The sequence below is a fragment of the Cynara cardunculus genome (genome assembly GCF_001531365.2).
Source record: "Cynara cardunculus var. scolymus isolate 2C chromosome LG 1, CcrdV1, whole genome shotgun sequence".
Taxonomy (NCBI): Eukaryota; Viridiplantae; Streptophyta; class Magnoliopsida; order Asterales; family Asteraceae; genus Cynara; species Cynara cardunculus.
The window spans coordinates 17,972,563-17,992,405 of NC_037528.1; the positions used below are offsets into that span (position 1 = coordinate 17,972,563).

The 19,843-nt window shown below is 34.1% G+C and overlaps 2 protein-coding genes across 2 annotated transcripts; both read left to right on the top strand.

The window, feature by feature from the left end:
* The first annotated feature begins 7,013 nt into the window (after positions 1-7,013).
* LOC112500595 (uncharacterized protein At1g65710-like) lies at positions 7,014-9,079 on the top strand. The gene is made up of 2 exons (XM_025104108.1): positions 7,014-8,108; positions 8,203-9,079. Exons 1-2 carry the CDS (start codon positions 7,014-7,016, stop codon positions 8,968-8,970), a joined length of 1,863 nt encoding a protein of 620 aa, XP_024959876.1. The 3' UTR covers positions 8,971-9,079.
* Positions 9,080-10,993: 1,914 nt separating this feature from the next.
* On the top strand, positions 10,994-19,327 carry LOC112520401. The gene is made up of 10 exons (XM_025128822.1): positions 10,994-11,127; positions 13,966-14,530; positions 14,618-15,937; positions 16,052-16,376; positions 16,451-16,709; positions 16,828-17,044; positions 17,149-17,516; positions 17,619-17,753; positions 17,841-17,940; positions 19,178-19,327. Exons 1-10 carry the CDS (start codon positions 10,994-10,996, stop codon positions 19,325-19,327), a joined length of 3,573 nt encoding a protein of 1,190 aa, XP_024984590.1.
* Positions 19,328-19,843: the final 516 nt, after the last annotated feature.

Below are 19,843 nucleotides of genomic sequence, written 5' to 3' on the forward strand. Positions count from 1 at the left end.
CCCTGTAAAGATCCATGTTGAGCACATCACGAACCGACCAAGAAAACACCTCATTGATCAATCCTTGGCCCTTTATTTCAGGTTTTCTGCGGCTACTAGACGATGCCATTTGTCCCTCCTGTGGTTTMCAAAAGAGGTCAAGTCTAAGAACAGCAAACTATATTACTGATTGAAAGAACTCAATTTCTATAATAACTGGAAATGGCCTTCAAGTTTTAAAAGCACCAAATTTTATGATAAAAGGGTCTGCTGGTACAACATAAAGCATAAAACACCCAAAAGTAGAAGGGTGGTATGAAGTAAAGAAGATACCAAGTCGAMTCCTAGTCAATGCCTTTGCTTTCCAACGGACAACAGTTTGTTCCARATTAAAAGTCTCATTTTTGGGTAAAACTACCCAATTGCCCTCATGTTTGCTACCCACATTCGTGAATTTTGGAAAGAATAAGACGGAAGGCCGTTCTGAGTACAAAACATTCCTTCATCAGCAAGCTACAAATTTACGCGTCCCTAAAGCTAGGCTATGGTTTCTTCAACCGTCTTTTGTTGTTAGCGACAAAACATATGCCAAGAAAGGGACTCATGTTTTATAACATAGAAGCTGAATAGAAAACAAATGAAAATATTTCTTTTTACTGCCATTTATTTATACCCACAATAATCATTGTATGAAAAAAGGAACTTGTTAAATTACCCTGAATTCATATGAATTTTAGGGAAATATATATATATATATATATATATATATATGCATAATTTTGATAGTACAAAAGAAAATGGACCTGCGATGGAAGAGGAGGTGGACATGAGAAACATAGATCACGCACGGCGGTGGATGGGGCATTCCACTAAGTCGCCTTAGCGGTTGTCTTCCCAGCCAACTAGTGTGATTTCCCTGAGTTGAAGACATTTTAATCAGATGAGGTCAGTCTTATTTTGCAGGTTCATCGAACACTTGATTATCACTCTGTTTTGTGATCTTCGTGTCATAAATGGTGGTGGTGGAGAGAGGAGGCGGCATTAGACAGGTCCTGGAAATGGGGAAGTAATAATGTATGTTCATGGTGGTTTGGGAAGGTTGAGATGTATAGAGAGATATAAGAGGACGAGGACGAAGCGGCAGAGATGACGATGGAAGGAAAAATGGAGATGATTTTGCACGAGAGTTGTCATCGAAGAAGACTGTATCCCGATCGAGGGTTTTACGAGACTTGTCTACCCACAACCCCTCCAGCCATGGCGTCAATCACCAGGCTTCAGGCTCCGTCAAAACAGGTTTTTCTTTTTGATAATTTCAGAGAATTAATATACTAAAATGGTTAGTGGATCGTAATATTAAGTGATTTTTTTTTTAGTTCTTTTTTATATTTTATTGATTTTGGAATGATGATCGATATTGGAAAATAAATGAAATCTATAAAGTGAGTTATTATAACAACTATTATTTTGATGTTTTGGGATGTATGAGATTGTTTATTGGCTTATTTTGGTGTGATAGTAATAAACAGTTTTTAGTGGAAAATATTGTGTATACCGGTGTCAAACCGATAATAAAAAGTTTTTGATAAGTTAGAACTTTCTAATTTATCAGAAATAACTTATCAGTTTTGAAAATCAAATTACTTTTTTGCCCTTTTATTTAACACTAAAAAATTATCTATTCATTTTATTTTCTCATCTGCACGATTTCTCTAATCCCATCTTCCATCCAGTGGCATGTAATCGACCGAAGAGGTGGCAACAATAAAGATTTGAGTTTGATTATTTCAATCCAACGTATATGATTGGAGCTCAGGCAACGGTGGCTTCTTCAGATTCTGTTCTTTCGCAACAATTTGGGGTTTCTAATATGATGTCTCGATGAATGCAATTGCTTACAAAAATATGTTTCTTAAATTTTCATTTAAGGATTGAAATTAGCATTCCATATGCTTCGTTGTGTTTTGATCTTCTTTTTGTTCGAACCTGTTGCTTCTGTTTACGTTTTTGCTCAAAATTCTCTTAAGACGGCGATGAATCATGGTCGTCTTCTTCATTTTGGAGACAAGGACAAAGGGTATCATTTTAATCATTTTACATGTATAAGCAAATTTTACGAAACATTTAAAAATAACTTATCAACTTATCACGTATTGGTACCGTCATAAGCTAATCCAAACACTTTTTATAAAACTTTAGTTTGACACCACATAACTTGATAAGTATCTTAAAAAAAACATAAGTTGTTTTAATAAACAATCCCAAACACCCCTTTATGTTGGTTCTTAATTTGATGAGGTAAAAATGATATAACAAACAAAAGTATAAGAAGTGGGTTCTTATAAGAACCTCCGTTAAAGATTCTCTAAGATGTATTATCGAGTTTGGACTTTGAAGAGGAGACAAGTGTATTGTGGTTACAAATAAATGTCCAAGTCTCAATTTCCGTTCGACTCAGTTCGGAAAAGCCAGACCCAATTTTTGGTCCGACTTTAAAGCTCGATCAGATCAACTTGTTTTCCGATTTCCGGTTAAATTTTGGTTGGAAAACGTAAAAATTTCAATTAAGTTTTAAAAGACTAGGTTTGAAAAGGCTAAATCAAACCTTCTTTCAACCTCCAAAGATTTTTGCTCATTCAAGATCGAGCTTAGAAGGCTCAAACCTTATACATCCCTAACATCGTATAGAGATGGTCAAATCCATGCCCCGTTGCAAGTTTTATGCAAATTCAAAACTCGTGTTTGATTTTTATTTTATTTTTTTAATTTGAAACTTTTACATAATACAAGTTTTTCTTTAAGATTTTCAAGTTTCTTATTAAAAAATTTAAGTTTTCCTCTAAGTTTTTCAAGATTTTTTTTCCTAAACGTGTAATTTAACATATATCTCAATATTCAATTTAAACATCGTAACCATAAAAACATGTATAACATTTTTTGTATAAAAATAATTTAATTTAAAAAAATGGTTCAGGCCCTGAACCTGATTTGGGACGGGTTACCGTACCTAGAATCAGTCTTAGAATTTTTGGTCGGGACCAGTTCTAATTGTTAGGGGCCCTTTTTATGATTTAGCTAAAAAAAAATTAGACCGCAGCTAATGAATTTGTTGGGGGCATCTGCCCCTGCAACATTGCTCTCCCAAAAGTATGGTTTAATATTAATTATTATTTATTACAATTAATTATAAATATTCATAAAATTTAAATATTTCTAATATTAATTATCAAATGATATTTTTATTATTAATTAATTTTAATTATACATCAGATATTATTCATTAATACTTATCAATTATATCAATTATCTTTATATATTTATTTAATTACTATTAAATATAGTTAGTTATTAAAACATAAATATAACAATATTAATAATGTTTATGTAACGTAGGAGGTGTTCGGGATTACTTATATAAAATGTTTATTGACTTATTCCGATTTGGAATCGGTAATAAGAAATTTTTAGTGTTTGAATGAAAAAAAAAAGCAATACTTACACCAGTTTGACATCGATAATAAGAAGTTTTTGCATGTATAAGCTATACAAACACCTTATTACCAGCTTATTACGTTTTTATACAATCATAAGTTAATCCAAATATTTTTTATAAAACTCTGCTTTGACACCACATAAGTTGATAAACATTTAAAAAAAAAACATAAGTTGATTTAAATAAGCAATCCCAAACACCCCCATAAACTTTAAAGTTATATTTATTATGTTTTCATATATAATAAAAATGTGTTAAATAATCTAAATAAAATACTAAATTTCATTATTAAATATATTTTTTTGAAAAAATATTAATTAATTATAATATGTGAGATTGACCATTTTATTTTTGTTCATATTATATGTAATGTTTATCTAAATCATAAATAATTCAAATATTATAATCTATATTATACTATATTGTAAACATTTGATAAAAACTCTTAAAAATCATTTTTTGTACATGAAATACTGTTTATTAATATATATTACTTATAATTCAAGATCACAAGTAAGTTGTGCATAAGTACAACTGATTAAAGCTCTGTATTTGAATATTTAAATGCAGATAAATATAATCAAATACATGATAAACATCTCATTTTAAATGTAAAAAATCTAAAATATAATTAGGATAATTGTTGAGTTCTAATATAACACTTAATTAATATCTTTATGAAAAACTATCCATACTATATTATTAAGTATATGACAGAAACTCTTAAAAACAATTTTTTATGCATTAAGTATTGTTTATTAATACATATTACTGAAAATTCAAGATTGCAAGTAAATTATGCACAAATACAACTTATTAAAGTTTCATGTTTGAATTCGTATAACTAATTGTAGATAAATATAATCAAATACAAGATAAAAATCTCATTTTAAATATAAAATATATTTAGGAGAATTGTTGAATTATAACAGAATACTTAACTATTATCTTTATAAAAAAATTATATTATTAAATCAAAAATAAATTACTTCGTTATTAAACCAAAATTATTATAAAATTTTGAATTAAAAAAATTACATAAAAAAAGGAAACTTTTAATATTTATTTGATATTAATATTGATATATTTTTTCAAAATTTTATAATATTTTCAAATTTATATTTTATTCAAAAATAAAAATTATCGTTTTCTCAAAACCACATAAAATTGTATTATAACATAGATAAAGACAAAGAATAAGATAAAACATTAAAATTGAAATGTATCTTGCTGCATTATGTGAGTACTCTCCTACTGTTATTAAACCAAAATAAACTACTTCATTATTAAACATAAATTAAATTATAATAAAAAATTGATTTAAAAAATTACACAAAAAATGAGAACTTTTAAATAGTTAATTTACTAAAATCGATATAACTTTTTTAAAACTATATGATATCTTCAAATTTATATTTTATTTAATAACAAAAACATTACTGTTTTTTCAAAAGCACATAAAACCGTATTATATTGACGGAAACAAAGAAGTGAACAGAACATTCAAATCGAAATATATCTCGTTACATTATACGAATATCCTTCTAATATTATATAATTGGTTCATCCCTCATGAAACTCAAATATTCATTTCAGCTTCAAAATAAAAGAAATGAAAAATCATTTCCATTTTTCCCAATTTTCATTTTTATTCTTATTATCATTCATCAATCTAAACCAAATAGAAAGTTTTTATAATGATGGGGAAAATTTGAGAGGTTTCTGATATTTGAAGGGTGTAAGTGTAATATTATTTGATTTAAAAAGAAATGGGAAATACAACGGTCATCTACTTGGGATACGAGAAGCAAGGGAATCAGAATCGCATGTGGGTCGTGGTTGGTACTCCGTTTGCTTTATACCACAACTTCATTCTTTACTTCAATTAATTAATCGTTTTGAACTAATTTTCTTTTTTATTGTTCAGAAAATATTTTATTTTATTTTATTCAAAATATAATTCAAAGTTCTCAATTCATTTAAATAATCTATATTATATTATAAAGTATTTAACAAAAAAAATTAAATACTATTTTTTATTCATAAAGTACTGTATATTGATGCATATTACTTAAAATCCAATATTACAAGTAAATTATGCATTAAGTACAACTTATTAAATCTTCATGTTTGAATTCGTGTAACTAACTACGAATAAACATAATCAAATAGAGAATAAACATCTCATTTTAAAATATAAAAAATATAAACTATAATTAGAATAATTATCGAATTCTAACAAAATAATTAATTATTATCTTTATAACAAAATTATATTATTAAACCAAATATAAGTTATTTTGTTATTGAAACTAAATTAAATTATAATAAAAAAATTACATAAAAAATGAGAAATTTTAAATAGTTAATTTGATACTAATATCGATATATTTTTATCAAATTTTTATGATATATTCAAATTTATATTTTATTCAAAAATAAAAACATTATCGTTTTTTTAAAATCACATAAGATCATATTAAAACATCGACTGAGATAAAAATAAAATAAATATTAAAATCAATACGTATCATTACACGAAAAACCTTTTAGTATTTTTAAAATTTCTCTTACCATCATTTTAATAACAATTTAAATTTCAGAGCTTTAAAAAAGTACATCTCCTTTCCTTATACGGCCCCCATCTTTTTCCCTTTCCTTTTTAGCTTCAAAATTGAAACATATTTTAATACTCCATAATTCCGTATTATAAAGTATTAGAAAGATACTCGTATAATATATCGAGATAGATCGAGATAATGTTCCTTTTTTATTTTTTGTCTTTGTCGATATAATACGATTTTATGTGATTTTAAGAAAGCGATAATGTTTTAATTCATAACAATTTAAAAAAAATATTGATATCAATATCAACTTAATTATTTAAAAATTCTCGTACTTTATGTAATTTCTTTAATTCAATTTTTTTATTATAATTTAATTTAGATTTAATAACAAAGTAATTTTATTTTTGGTTTAATAATATAATTTCTAAAAAAATAATAATTAAGTATAACAAAATAATCCTAATTATATTTTAAATTTTTGATATTTAAAATGAGATATTTATCATTTAGTTGATTATGTTTATCTGTATTTAATTACACGAATTCAAATATGTATCTTTAATATTTTTATTTTTAAATCTAAGTATTGAGGTTATAATAAAGTTTGGAGTTAAATAAATAATAATAACTTTATTATTTTTAACTTCATATTTATATCCATATAGTTTCTTTTAAAAATAATTGAAGGGCGATATGATATTGTACTCTGTATTGTTGCAGAAAAAAGATGGGTGTTAAGATTTGAAATTTGGCCAAGTTGGTGAAGTTCCCATAAAGTTTCACTTGCAATGCAACACTCTTAGAAAGTCCATTTTACAACGGCTACTTTTCCACGTTCAACCTCCGTCAAGATTTGAAATCTAATCTTTGTTGTTTAGCTCTCTTCCATTTTAAAAACAAGGAACAATCAGATTTCTCGTTCATTGAACCCCCTTTCATTCCCATCTCTCTCTCTCTCTCTCTCTCAATCAAAAATGGGTGCTTGTTGCAGCAAGACGAATCCAATTTCTTCTACGCCTACCCCACACGAAGTTGAAATCAAACCTCAGCAACCAGAGAAGAAGACCAAGACTGCTGCCGTCGCCATTGTTACTACAGCTATAGAGCAACAAGTTCCCAAGAAGGAGGTTTTGGTCGTCAAACATCGGAAGAGTCATGAAATTGATAGACACCCAGATCAAGAAACCCGCAAATCGATGGACAGGAAGAAAACCCCCAATTCCTTTCCTACTACCGATGTTTCCCAATCGGCCACCACCGTCGCCGCCGTTTCTAATGGTGAGTCGGGGAAAGCGGCAGGTGCTACGGTGAGAACCTCTAGTTGTACCAAAGAAGAGGTGGATGCGATACTCATACAATGTGGGAGGCTTAGCCGGAGCTCCTCCGGTGTAAAGCCTGCAGCTGCTGAAACTCCTACCCGCGGCCGGAGGTATTCGGGTTCGAAGAGGAGTTATGATTTCGATATGGAAATGGGTTCTAAGAATGATGATGATGATGAGGTGGTGGTGGTGGATGGCGACCACCACAGGCGTCGACCGCAGCGGGAGCCTAGGGTTTCATCTCCTTCTTCCAGAAGGAGGAGTAGAGAAAGAGATCCACAACAACAAAGATCTGGAAGTAAAGAAAGGGGAAGTGGGACTGGCAATGGCGGTGGCAGGAGAGTAAGCAGATCCCCAAATAGAAGATCGGAATCACCGAATCCTAATTCCACCGGCAGCAACGCCGCCGCCGTTGGGGGTAGTAACATTAGGCCTGGTAAGATGGTCTCCGTACCTGCCACCGATAAGACTAACAATACTGGTGGTGGAGAAGTGGTTACTGGTGTTGCTACTGGAGTGAAGAGGATTCAAGTGAAGCGAAACACCGGTGAGGCGGCCCGGACTGCTGCATCTCCACGTTCTAGATCTCCGGCGAGGGCAAACCTTAGGGTGTTAAACGAGAATCAGAACCAGCAGCCATTGACACTGAGTCGAAGCAATTCCAGAAAGGCTGAGCATTCTCCTTACAGAAGGAATCCACTGGCTGAGATTGACACCAACGCTACCGGATCTGAACAACCGGCCATCAAAGTAAGTGTCTTTTCCCCCATAGATTTCAAGATTTTATCTGCAAGGATTTTATATAAGAGCCTGGAGTTTAAAAGGTTAAAATCATTTTTTGCAGGTACAAATGCAGAAACCTAATGGTGAGAAGATGATGAATAACAAAACGCACAATGTTGTTGTTACTAAAAACTGCATAGCCAAAGAACACCAGATGATTGATGAGGCTAAAATCGCAGTCGAAAATCCTAAAATCGTAAGCAGAACTCGGTCCTCAAGGCTATCTCGAGACCTAGATATCAACCCTGAAACTTTACTCAACCCAAACCCAACGTCCTATGCTAGTTTATTACTTGAAGATATCCAAAATTTCCACCAAAAGACCACCACCACCACCACGACTGTGGCGGCGGCAGCAGCAGCTGCAGCGGCACCATCAGCGTTCTCCCTCCCAGCTTGTGTGAGCAAGGCATGTTCGATTCTTGAAGCTGTAGCTGACCTGAATTCCGCCACCAGCTCCAACGAGCGGCAGTTCAAGAAAGACAATCTTGTGGAATCTGAGATGGTGGTTAATGATGATCTGATGGAACCAAGTCTCCACAAGTATGTGACTGTTCGGAGGGGTGGTGATGCAGATACTGAAGAACAAGAATCATCAGGGAGCAATAGCTTTGCTGGTAGTCAACAGTTGAGTTGGATGTCATCTTCTTGGGAGCCAAATTCTGCTGATTCCTCAAATTGCTGGAGTTCTTCAAGATCAAATGCCCGAGATACCGAACTTCTGAGAAGTGGGGAGTATCCAAGAAATGGAGTTGGACGTGGGCGAGTTGGCAGCCATGGTAGAAGTGCTTACTCATTGCCGAATAACACTGCAGTTGCTTTAACCTAATCTGTTTTCAACGAGAGCAAATTTCTTTTGTTGGTTTGGTTGCAAACTTGCAACTGTTTCTGTAAGTCGATAGAATGTACTTGATTCTTCTTTTAATCTTAAAAGAACCATGCTTTAGTACTCATACTCTGTGCTGTTGATGAAAGAGCATCAACTGATTCATCCAGCAGTTGTTTTTCTCTTTTAATATATTGCTTGGCTATCAATAAAATGTCTAAAATACATCAAGCCATATACTTTGGCTGATAAAACACCCTATAATGATCATCAATGGTTATGAAATGTGATACTATTTTCTTTGTCATTTACTCGATCTGTCATGTTTCTGCTGTATACCATTGTGTCTGCCATCGACGAACAACTCCTATTCACCCGTATGCTGGTACGCCCACCCTCCAAATGTTTTGACAAAATACTCCTAAGAACAAACCTGTCCCACCCTAAACCGCTCAATATCATTTAAGAGACAACTGATTGGAGTTAGGAGGTTATGCAAATTCATTCTCTCTCCATATCTTCTATCTCAAATATATAGACTCCTTACCTCATCATTTTGAAACACCTCATGATGATATACCTCTCGGCAATCCTACATACTATCATCACCTTGTAAGATTTCGTGGCGAATATTCTCATGTATCTTGGTGAAGACAGACAAAGTCCTTGACCCTCGCTCCAGTACAGAAGCCAAGTATAGAGCGCTAGCTGACATGTATAACTCAGGAATCGACATGGCTTCGTTTGGGTTCTATCTGATATGGGTGCTTATAGACATCTCCGACACACAATTGTGGTGTGACAACCTTAAGCGCCCTAGTAAATTTATAAGAATTTATAAAGAGAGTAACGAAAATGTTATCCAAATTGCTCATAATATTGTTTTTCATGAACAAAATCTACTGAGATTGACTACCACTTTATTCGTCGACATGTTGTTGTGAATATCATCCGCTTAATTCCTATCTCTTCCACTGATCAACTGCATATGTCTTCACCAAAGCTCGATGACATGAACCCGGATCTGAATCACATTGTCTTCCCAGCTCTTTAGTTTTAATAAAAATAAGATACTATTATGTCTTCATTTTTCTTTAGTTAATGCTTGGTCAAACATGTTCTAATTTTATATCTCTGGAGACCACCCATCTCGAATCGGGTTAATTGGCCTCTAATAAATCATCTTGAATTTGAGGGGATATAAGTTATTACTTTTGTAATTCCTCTCTCTTTCAGTGATCAACTGCATGTCTTTACACATGAGAATTTTGTAATTAATATATGCATCCCAAAATACTGAGAAGTTACAAATAGGACTTGAGAGAACAAAAGTGCAACCGCTATATATGTACTCGAAGTGACTATTTGAACTTCTAGCAAACTGTGACGTTTTTATGGAAAACGGAAGAGATACATCGAGTCCATACACCTTTAAAGTTCGGTTTCTTTCAAGCAACACAGACTTACAAGAATTTAGGAAAGGTGTCGCCTTTCGTGAACCTAAAATCTTCTTCTATATGTGTGTTTCTTTCAAGGGTAATTTGCACTATGAAAAAAATAAGTTACTTTAACTTGATTCTTATTTTGGGTAATGTGCTTTTAAAACCATCATTTTGGTACCTAAAATGTAAAATTTTAAACATATAAGTACCTGGATAACTAGTTAAAGACTAATTTTAGATTAAAAAAAAATCCATGTCACTAAGCATGTCAGCAAATAATATTGAGTTAAATACCACATCACTCGCCACATCAGCATGATAACTGGTAAATGCTTCAATCTGTCACCCGGGTACTTAAATGGTTAAAACTTTACGTCTTATAAACCAAAATAGAAGTTTTGAAAGTATGTTACCCAAAATAGGAACCAAGTTAAATTACCCTTTCCACTTTACTGGCAAACAATCTTAAATTAACACACTCTCAGTCTCTTTGTTACATTTGTTTCTAGCCAATTGTGTATTGTGTTTCTTGGTTTATTTCTTAAATATACAAGGGAAATTAACAAACAAGTGCGAAAAGGATCATGGAAGATTATTTGTCGTCAATGATAACGGATACCGATAAGAAGAAACCTGAAAGAAAGGTTGAACACCTGGTTGGTACGGTATTTTCTTGGTCTCTCAGTGATATGCATAACCGAAATCTATACAAAGACAAGCTTTGTGAAAGATTTCTCATATCACTATTAATTCTTAGCAACTGATGAATTTTGCTTGCTTTGTATTATAAATTTAGAAGCCTTGTGGTAGAATATCGTTTATCTACTGTTAACCTCCAAGTTTTCGAACTACTTGAGTCACATTTAAGAAAAGTGGAATTTTAATAAAGAAGACAATATATTCATTCTAAAAATGGTATTTTCTTGATGATTTAGTTTTATTCTTTGTATATCATTACCTTTTACTGACTTTGTTTATACTTATCGAACAGGTAGTAATGATTCCCAAGACATTTTCATCTGTGTCTGAATATACCAAGTCTTTCGTTTGTCCTCTTTTCGTAGAGACACATGCACTCGTAGTCGTAGATACTAGGAGTCAACCGTTCTCCCACTGCCGAGAGCAAAAAAGGCTGAAGGTTTTCTGCTACCAAAACCATTATTATACACCATAACATATTGATTAGAAGAGATGAAGGATTTTATGTACCTGAAGTTGGAGATCTCATTGCTTTGACTGATGTAAAGCCCAGATCTGTTGATGATCTTAAGAGACCAAACAAGTCACACCTTATTGCTTTGGTGCAAGGCATGGAAATCGAAAAATCACAATGTAAACCTTTTATTTTATCATCGAAACCAATCAATCATCAACAAGAGGTTTTAAGTTATTCTAAGGAGGATCTAAAATATTGTGGTTTATCTTACAAATTTGACAACAAATATTCATGGTTTGTGAGCCCTTCACTCAGAGCTACAATGTGATGCGTTGAAGATGATAAAAAATGTGCTCTGTAAGAGCACTAGACATCCTTTTCTTTTAATTGGCTAACCAAACACTGCCTAACTTAACTAAGCTTGCTATTTCTAACAGGTTAAAGAAAGATGTGCTGAATGTTCTGAGAATACAACTAGAGACGAGACTTTACTGAAGATGGGGGAAGCTCTCAAATCATTCCAGCTTGTTAGTTCGCAAGAAGCTGCAGTTTGAGCTGCATTGCTGCAAGGCAGGTCCGGCCCTGGACACGTGCAGCCCATATATGCGACCGCACAGGGCATCCTTTGTCGCTCAATCCACATCCTCGTCCTCCTGATGATGAGCTTAAGTTCACAGTTCCTATTGTTTTTAGGATGGCTATACTTGGAACGTCGTGTTGTAGTCTTTGAAAGATGAGTTGCTAACTTGATATTCGAGTCAAAGTGTTCTATGTGATATCTATGGTCTTGTTGTACGGTTATGATATAAACTTTGGTTATGAGAAAACGATCAAGGAAACGGAAAGAAATATATTAGCGTGGTACAATGATCACCAACGGTTATGAAACTTCCATTTTTATAGTTTGGGAGGTTGCATGCTATCCTAACCGGTAAACTGTTCAATTTAATAAAAAATTATTATTTTTCTTTATTACTGAAACTGTATCACACCATTATAACTAGTGTTATACCCATCCGTTGGTTGGATACATGACATGACTTTAAACAGATGGTAAACGTACTCGAAACATAAATAAAGGCATACCAGACACAACCATTCGTAACTCTAGACACAAACCTGTGCACTCAAATAGTTTCCTACCTTTTGCTGCAGTCTTCAAATTCTCGTAGAGAAACCATACACGAACAAGTACTATAAATAAAATCTTGACAGCTTTTTGAACCTGAAAAACAAAATTTGGTTAAAACCATATTGAGGATGGGAAGTCGAGGAGGAAGAGATTATGAGGTTGGGGGTTTCAATCAGCTTCGGAAACTTGTACCTAAAGCAAAAAGATATGTATCTTTTAAAATTCAACAATAATTTTTTTACACGCTTATATATACATATAGTATAGATAGATAGATAGATAAAACGTATAAAATGAAAATGTATGAATAAAAAACAAATTAATTCATAGGTATTTATGATATTTAATAGTATTATTAACTCAAAACATATATTCAATATTGGTCTCAATTTGAAGGTACCGAAGACACGATTATAATGCAATAATTTGTAAAAAAGGGAACGTACTTTTAAAATCAATTTATTTAATATACGATTATTTATGTTTAATACAATAAAAATGTAAAATGAAAAAATAAAAAAGTAAGTGATATAAAGTTTATCAAATCACTAATTATAAGGATCTAAAATGTAATTTTAAAATTGAAAATAATTTAGTGAAAGATCATGGGAGGTTGGAAGTTTTAAGAACTTGTACACCATTCTTCATTCAAGATAACAAAACAACCATCATTATCAAAGAGACCCATTGGAACTCGAAGGAAACTGAGCCGTTTTCATTGTAACTGTAACCCATTGAGTCCATGCCTCTTCGTTTGCTTCTCTAAAGAACTTTGAAGGGTCAACTTGCTTTCTTCTTGTACCTACTATTTTTTCCTGGTTTCTGTACTAGAAGCCTGCATCTTCTTGCACATGCATTAGTTGTAATGCTTACCATTACTCTACAGGCAAACAACCTTAATTAATCTCTTGGTTACTTATAACCGCTTGTGTATTGTTCCTTTGTTTATTAAGTATCTAAGGCAAAGGAAGAAGTGCGAAAAGGATCATTTTGTTTAATGGCAACGGACACTGATAAGAAGAAGGCTGAAAACAAGGTTCAAGGACTGGTTGATGTGGTGTTTTCTTGTCTCTTACTGATGTGCTTAACAGAAATCTGTACAATGGCAAGGTTTGTAAAGGATTTCTTATCTCATGCAACTGTTACCAGATGATGAATTCGATCTGCTTGTAATTTACGCTTTCATGCAACTGCAAAACTGTTGAATGTTTTTTATTTATTGATTTCTTGTCATTTGAAGTTTTCATGATTAATGGGACAGATAGCAGAGAGCCAGAGATTCCCAAGACATTTTCATCTGTGTCTGAATATACTAAGTCATTCGTTTATCCTATCATTGAGGAGACACATGCGGACTTGCTTTCAAAGGTACTGGGACTCAACCATTGCCCTACTGCCAAGATTATAAAGGTGCAAAAATCTAAAGGTTTTAAGCTTCCCAAACGATTATCATACACCATCGTACTTACCAGACGTGAAGGATGTTATGTACCTGTGGTTGGAGATCTCATTGCTTTGACTGATGTAAGGCCAAAATCTGTCGAAGATCTTCAGAGGCCGCACAAGTCTTACCTCATTGCCTTTGTCGAACGAATTAAGATCAGAAATTCAAAATATGAACTGTCGGTTTTATCATCGAAACCAATCTATCAACAAGAGGTTGAAGATGATATTGGAAAAGATTCAACAAGCTATCGTGTGGAGGATGTAAAACATTTTGCCGTTTGTCTTACAAATTTGACAACAAACGTTCGTATTTGGCATGCACTTCACATGGAGATGCAAGCAGACGAATTGAAGATGATAAAAAAAGTGCTTCGAGTCGATTTTCCTGTAAGAGCCGCATCAAAATCTTCAAACAAAATCTTTCTTTTTGTTTTTGGAAGTAACTTTTGATTAAGCACTTGCTATTTCTAACAGGTTGAAGAAGGATGTGCCAGATGTTCTGCTACAACTGCAGACTTGACTTCGATGGAGATGAGGGAAGCTCTCAATTCGTTCCAGCTTGACGGTTCACAAGAAGCTGCTGTTTTGAGTTGTCTTGCTGCGAGAAAATGTCGTCACCAAAATACGATAAAGTTAATATGGGGTCCGCCAGGGACTGGAAAGACTAAAACAGTTGGTTCATTATTATGTATGTTGCTGAGGATGAAGTGCAGAACCCTAACTTGTGCTCCTACTAATATTGCAGTTGTAGGAGTTACCAAACGGTTTATGAGCTTACTGAGGGACTCTTTGCCACATAATGTGTATGGTTTAGGAGATGTAGTTTTGTTTGGAAATAGAGAGAGAATGAAGATTGATGATTGTGTAGACCTTCAAGATATCTTCTTAAATGACCGTGTTAAAATTCTTGTTGATTGCTTAGCTCCATTTTCAGGATGGAAAGGTATCAGTGAGTGGATGATTTGTTTTCTAGAGGATCCTGAGGTTCAGTATCAGTTGTACAGGAAGAAACATCTAGAAGGTGATGAAAGGGAGTCAGAAGATAAGGATGATGAGGAAGAGGATTTGGCTGATCCATCACGGGTAAAGGAAGCAATGAAAAAGATGAATTGGAAGACTCTCATTAAAAGTACATTGAAAGGTGAAAAGAGACCGATAAATGGTGAGATCTCCACTAAGACTGCAAATGAACTTCCATCTAAGCAAAAAACGGACAAAACAAAACTTCCAGATTATATTATGACATACGAGCAGTTTGTGACAAAGGGGTTCAACTTTCTTGAAAATCGTCTTGCATCTTGTATTGAGAACTTGTGTATGCATATGCCGACGCGCGTCATTTCAATGGGGGCAGTTGAACGAATGATTGGACTTGTTCGTTCTATGAAACGTTTTGGACAATTACTGAAGCAAACCGTTGATGCGAATGTAAAGCTAAGAAAGGCCATGAATGGATTTGATGATTTTAGGACAGGAGGAATGAGTAACTTATATGCTCACAGAATGTCAATTCTTAAATCACTCAAATACCTTCAAAAAGCATTGCTTTTTCCAGATATTAAGGGAGGTTCATATAAAAGATTTTGTTTGGAAAATGCATGTTTGATATTTTGTACTTCATCAAGCTCCACGAATCTGCATAGAGAAGTAAAGGAACCCTTAGAATTTCTTATTATTGATGAAGCTGCTCAGCTAAAGGAATGTGAATCTCTCATACCCTTGCAGCTTAGAGGTCTTCGTCATGCTATTCTTGTTGGGGATGAAAAACAACTCCCTGCTATGGTTCAAAGCAAGGTTTTGAACTTTTCATATATAGTGCTGTATCTCTCTTCTTTATACCCATGTGTTAGTGTTCTCCATAGTTAATAACCTTGCATTTGTTGCACTGTGTACTGTGTTGATATATAGATTTGTGAGGAGGCTGAATTTGGAAGGAGTTTATTTGAGAGGCTTGCATCATTAGGCCATAAGAAGCACCTTCTTAATGTTCAATACAGGATGCATCCATCCATAAGCCAGTTCCCAAATAGGGAGTTCTATGACAACCAAGTCTTGGATGGTGGGAATGTCAAAAGCAATTTGTATGGGAAGTGTTTTCTTCGAGGAGGTATGTATGGTTCATACTCTTTTATAAACGTAACTTCTGGCAAGGAGGAATTTGATAGGAGCCAGAGTAGAAAAAATCTAATGGAGGTGGCTATTGCAGCTGAAATAATTGCAAGTCTTTTTAAAGGTATCTCTCTCTCTCTCTCTCTCTCTCTTTCTATCTCATAGTTGATCATTAAACCCTTATAGCTGTCATTATAGAATCTGTTGCAAGAAAACGGCGGGTGAGTGTGGGTTGCATATCACCATACAAGGCTCAGGTAACTGCAATACAGGAAAAACTTGGCAACAAGTACAAGGGTTCTGAAAATTTCTTTACTGTCAATGTCCGGTCTGTTGATGGATTTCAAGGGAGTGAGGAGGATGTAATTATCATATCCACAGTGAGATGTAACGGGAGTGGATCTGTTGGTTTTCTTTCTAGTCATCAAAGAACAAATGTGGCACTGACCCGAGCCAGGTAACGTGTATATTAGTCACTGATCTGGCTTTTTCGTTTTTTCTTTGTTCTTTTCTGTTCTTTTCTGTTCTTTCTAGTTGCATGATCTTTTCATTTATCCTGTTTGATCTTTATACAGATACAGTTTGTTGATTTTGGGTAATGGATCAACTCTGATTAATAGTGGATCTATTTGGAAGAACTTAGTTGTTGATGCAAAGGACCGTGGCTGTTTTTTCAACGCTAGCGAAGACAAAAACTTGGCTCAAGCTGTTTTGGGGGCCTTTATTGAGCTTCGCCAATATGATAGTATATTCAATATGGATTCATTCCTTTTTACTGATGCTAAATGGCAGGTATAGTCTTGATATTATCATCCTCATGAATGCACTGTCTAATGGTTTGATCTACTCAAAAAAGTTGCACATAGTAATGCAAGTTTTTTTTTGGCTTGTGGTAGGTAAAGTTTAGTGACATGTTCTTGGATAAAATTGGGAGATTTTTCAACCCTGAAATTTGTAAGGAAGTTGCTTTCCTTTTGGTTAAGCTTTCGAGTGGCTGGCGGCAACCACAAAAGGATGGAAACACAATGGTCAACATAGAAGGAGCATGGCCACTCTTGGTGAAGTACAATGTTACACGAAACTTGCGATTGATTTGGGCCGTAGACATTGTAGTACAAAATTCACGTTACATCCAGGTGCTAAAGATCTGGGATATTTTACCTGCTGTTAAGATTGAAAAGCTGGCAAAGATATTGATGCAAAAGGTATATGGGAATTATACGGAAACTATGATTAGCCGCTGCAAAGAAGAATGTTTTGATGGGTACGTAGCAATATGCAGACTAATCTCTGATCATGTGTTATGGTCGGGTTTATACAGATAACTTTTTGGCAAACTTAATGAATTGTTTTGAAATATGAACAGGAATCTGACACTTCCAATTACATGGCCCCTAGACTCAGAGACAGATCTTAGTTGGAACTTGGCGAACCAGTTAGCTGCTTTAAGTTTAAGGGACCAGTGTGCATCTTCTTCGTCATCAAGAACTAGAAGTGGCTGGTGAGCTTTTTGGACAGCATTTTTGATGGTTAATTAAGTTCTTGTATCCTTTTACAAAATTGATTCTGTTTATGTTGCTACTAATAGTGGGTTCGGTGATACAAAATCCACGAACTACTGTTATTCAAAATCTCATGGAAGGAGAAGTAGGCGGGAAAGCGAATGGCCTTGTATATGGTTTTTTTTGGCATGCTTGTAATCAATGGAAAAATGGGATTGAATCAAGAACAGCAGTGTTTGGTCGGAGTTTACCGGTTTTGTGGTGGGTGATTAAACTTGATCTTTAAAGACGTTGATTTGTTTGAGAAGCCATGGTCGTTGGACCTATGCATGTATCAAGGAGCTATCTACCGTGATAAGTTCTTGCTTTTGTTATCTGTCATGTTTGTGTTTATGGCTACTTCATGCTTAGATTAATCCACTTGTAACACTACAAAATCAAATCCAAATTTGTGCAAATTCATTCGAATAAAAGTGTGATACAAAACCCATAAACATCAATTACAAGAATATCAACCAACATGAAGCATCAAAAACACAAACACAGCCAACCAGATTTTTATATGTTCCAACCTCATTAGATTTATAAAATTCCAAATGATAAATTAAAAAACACTCATGAAGCCTGGAGATCTTCCAATTAGCGATTAATTTTCTTTAATTGCATGAAATAATAAATTACAAAAATACTCAACCGCAGGCGGTGACACGGTTTCATTTATGCGCTCCGATGATTATTGCTTCTCGTCTCAATACATTAATACAGAGCTGACAAAGTATTACAGAGCTCCGGAATTTCGTCATAACTAAACCCACAAACCCCACCCTTAACCACTAAAAAAGGACTTTCCCCATCAAAAAAATCCATCGGTAATCCGTCGCTAAAAGTCGGATTCATTGGTAATCCGTTGGTGAAAGTCCTTCGCTAAAAAGTTGTGGGAAATGGAATCATCGACGGATATCACTGACGGCTTCCGTTTCCAACAAATTTAGATCTTCGACAGATTACTGACGGAATTTTAAAAAATGAATTACCGATGGATATTCCATCGCTAATCCGCCAGTAATCTTTTTTATAATAATTTAAAATTGCAAATTTCCTATACAATAAAACCTGTGAAAATGACTAAAATATAACAAGCTCAATTTTCTAAGATGCTATTCGATCAAAAAATAACATCCATACACAATAATTAACTAGATAGAGGGGGAAGGGGGATCTAACTGTCTCCTCGAAGTTATGTAGTCGTGCTTTGAGCTCATCAAGATCTTCGTTGGTTAAGCTCTTGATTTTTCCTACTCAGTATGTTGTTTTCCCGACTATCGTAACTTATTTTCTTCCTCCGGAAGTTGTTATTCAACCATGAATCCTCGATCTTGAGAAACCCAGATTGTTATTTAAAGGGTTTTTTTGTTTGTGGCAGGTAAAGTTTAGTGACAAGTTCTTGGATGCAATTAAGATATTTACTAATCAAGAAATTCATAAGAAAGTGGTTTCTCTTTTGGTTAAGCTTTCTAGTGGCTGGTGTCAACCACAAAAGGATATGATCACACAGATGGAACACGTTCACTAGTATCTAGATTCACTCCGTTGCTAGATTTTTTTCGAGGTAAGCTTTCTAGCGTCAACCAACCACAGCAAGATGAAACATTCAACCAAAGATGGAAGAAGCATGTGACTTCTGGAGAAATAGAATGTTCCACAAGACTTGTGTTTGATTTGGGGTGTCTAGTACAAGATTCTGCGTTTGCATCCAGGTGCTAAAAATCGGGGTATTCATACTGAAACTGTGTTGATGGGTATGTTTGAGTTGTAATCCTTTGCCTCTACTCAAATTGATCTTTGAACATTGGGTTATTGTCGGTTTTATCGTTTAGAAACTATGAGCAGGAACCTGACGCTTTCGATTACCTGGCCCATAAACTCGGGAGACCGATCCATATTGGTCCTTGGCCAAGCAATTAGCTGAATTGAACCAGCCTGCATCATCAAGAAGCGTCTGGTGAGTTTCTGGGCCTTGTTTGTTGAAATCAGAGTAAATTTTTGCCTCTTGTGTTTAGGGGGTTAGGTAATACAAAATCTATCAGGT

Excerpts from the sequence above, each read along its gene's own strand:
- LOC112500595 (XM_025104108.1), top strand. The coding sequence starts at position 7,014 with ATGGGTGCTTGTTGCAGCAAGACGAATCCAATTTCTTCTACGCCTACC. Across the intron at positions 8,109-8,202 it reads CTGAACAACCGGCCATCAAA|GTACAAATGCAGAAACCTAA; the intron begins GTAAGTGTCTTT and ends CATTTTTTGCAG.
- LOC112520401 (XM_025128822.1), top strand. The coding sequence starts at position 10,994 with ATGGAAGATTATTTGTCGTCAATGATAACGGATACCGATAAGAAGAAA. Across the intron at positions 15,938-16,051 it reads CTGCTATGGTTCAAAGCAAG|ATTTGTGAGGAGGCTGAATT; the intron begins GTTTTGAACTTT and ends GTTGATATATAG. Across the intron at positions 17,045-17,148 it reads TTACTGATGCTAAATGGCAG|GTAAAGTTTAGTGACATGTT; the intron begins GTATAGTCTTGA and ends GGCTTGTGGTAG.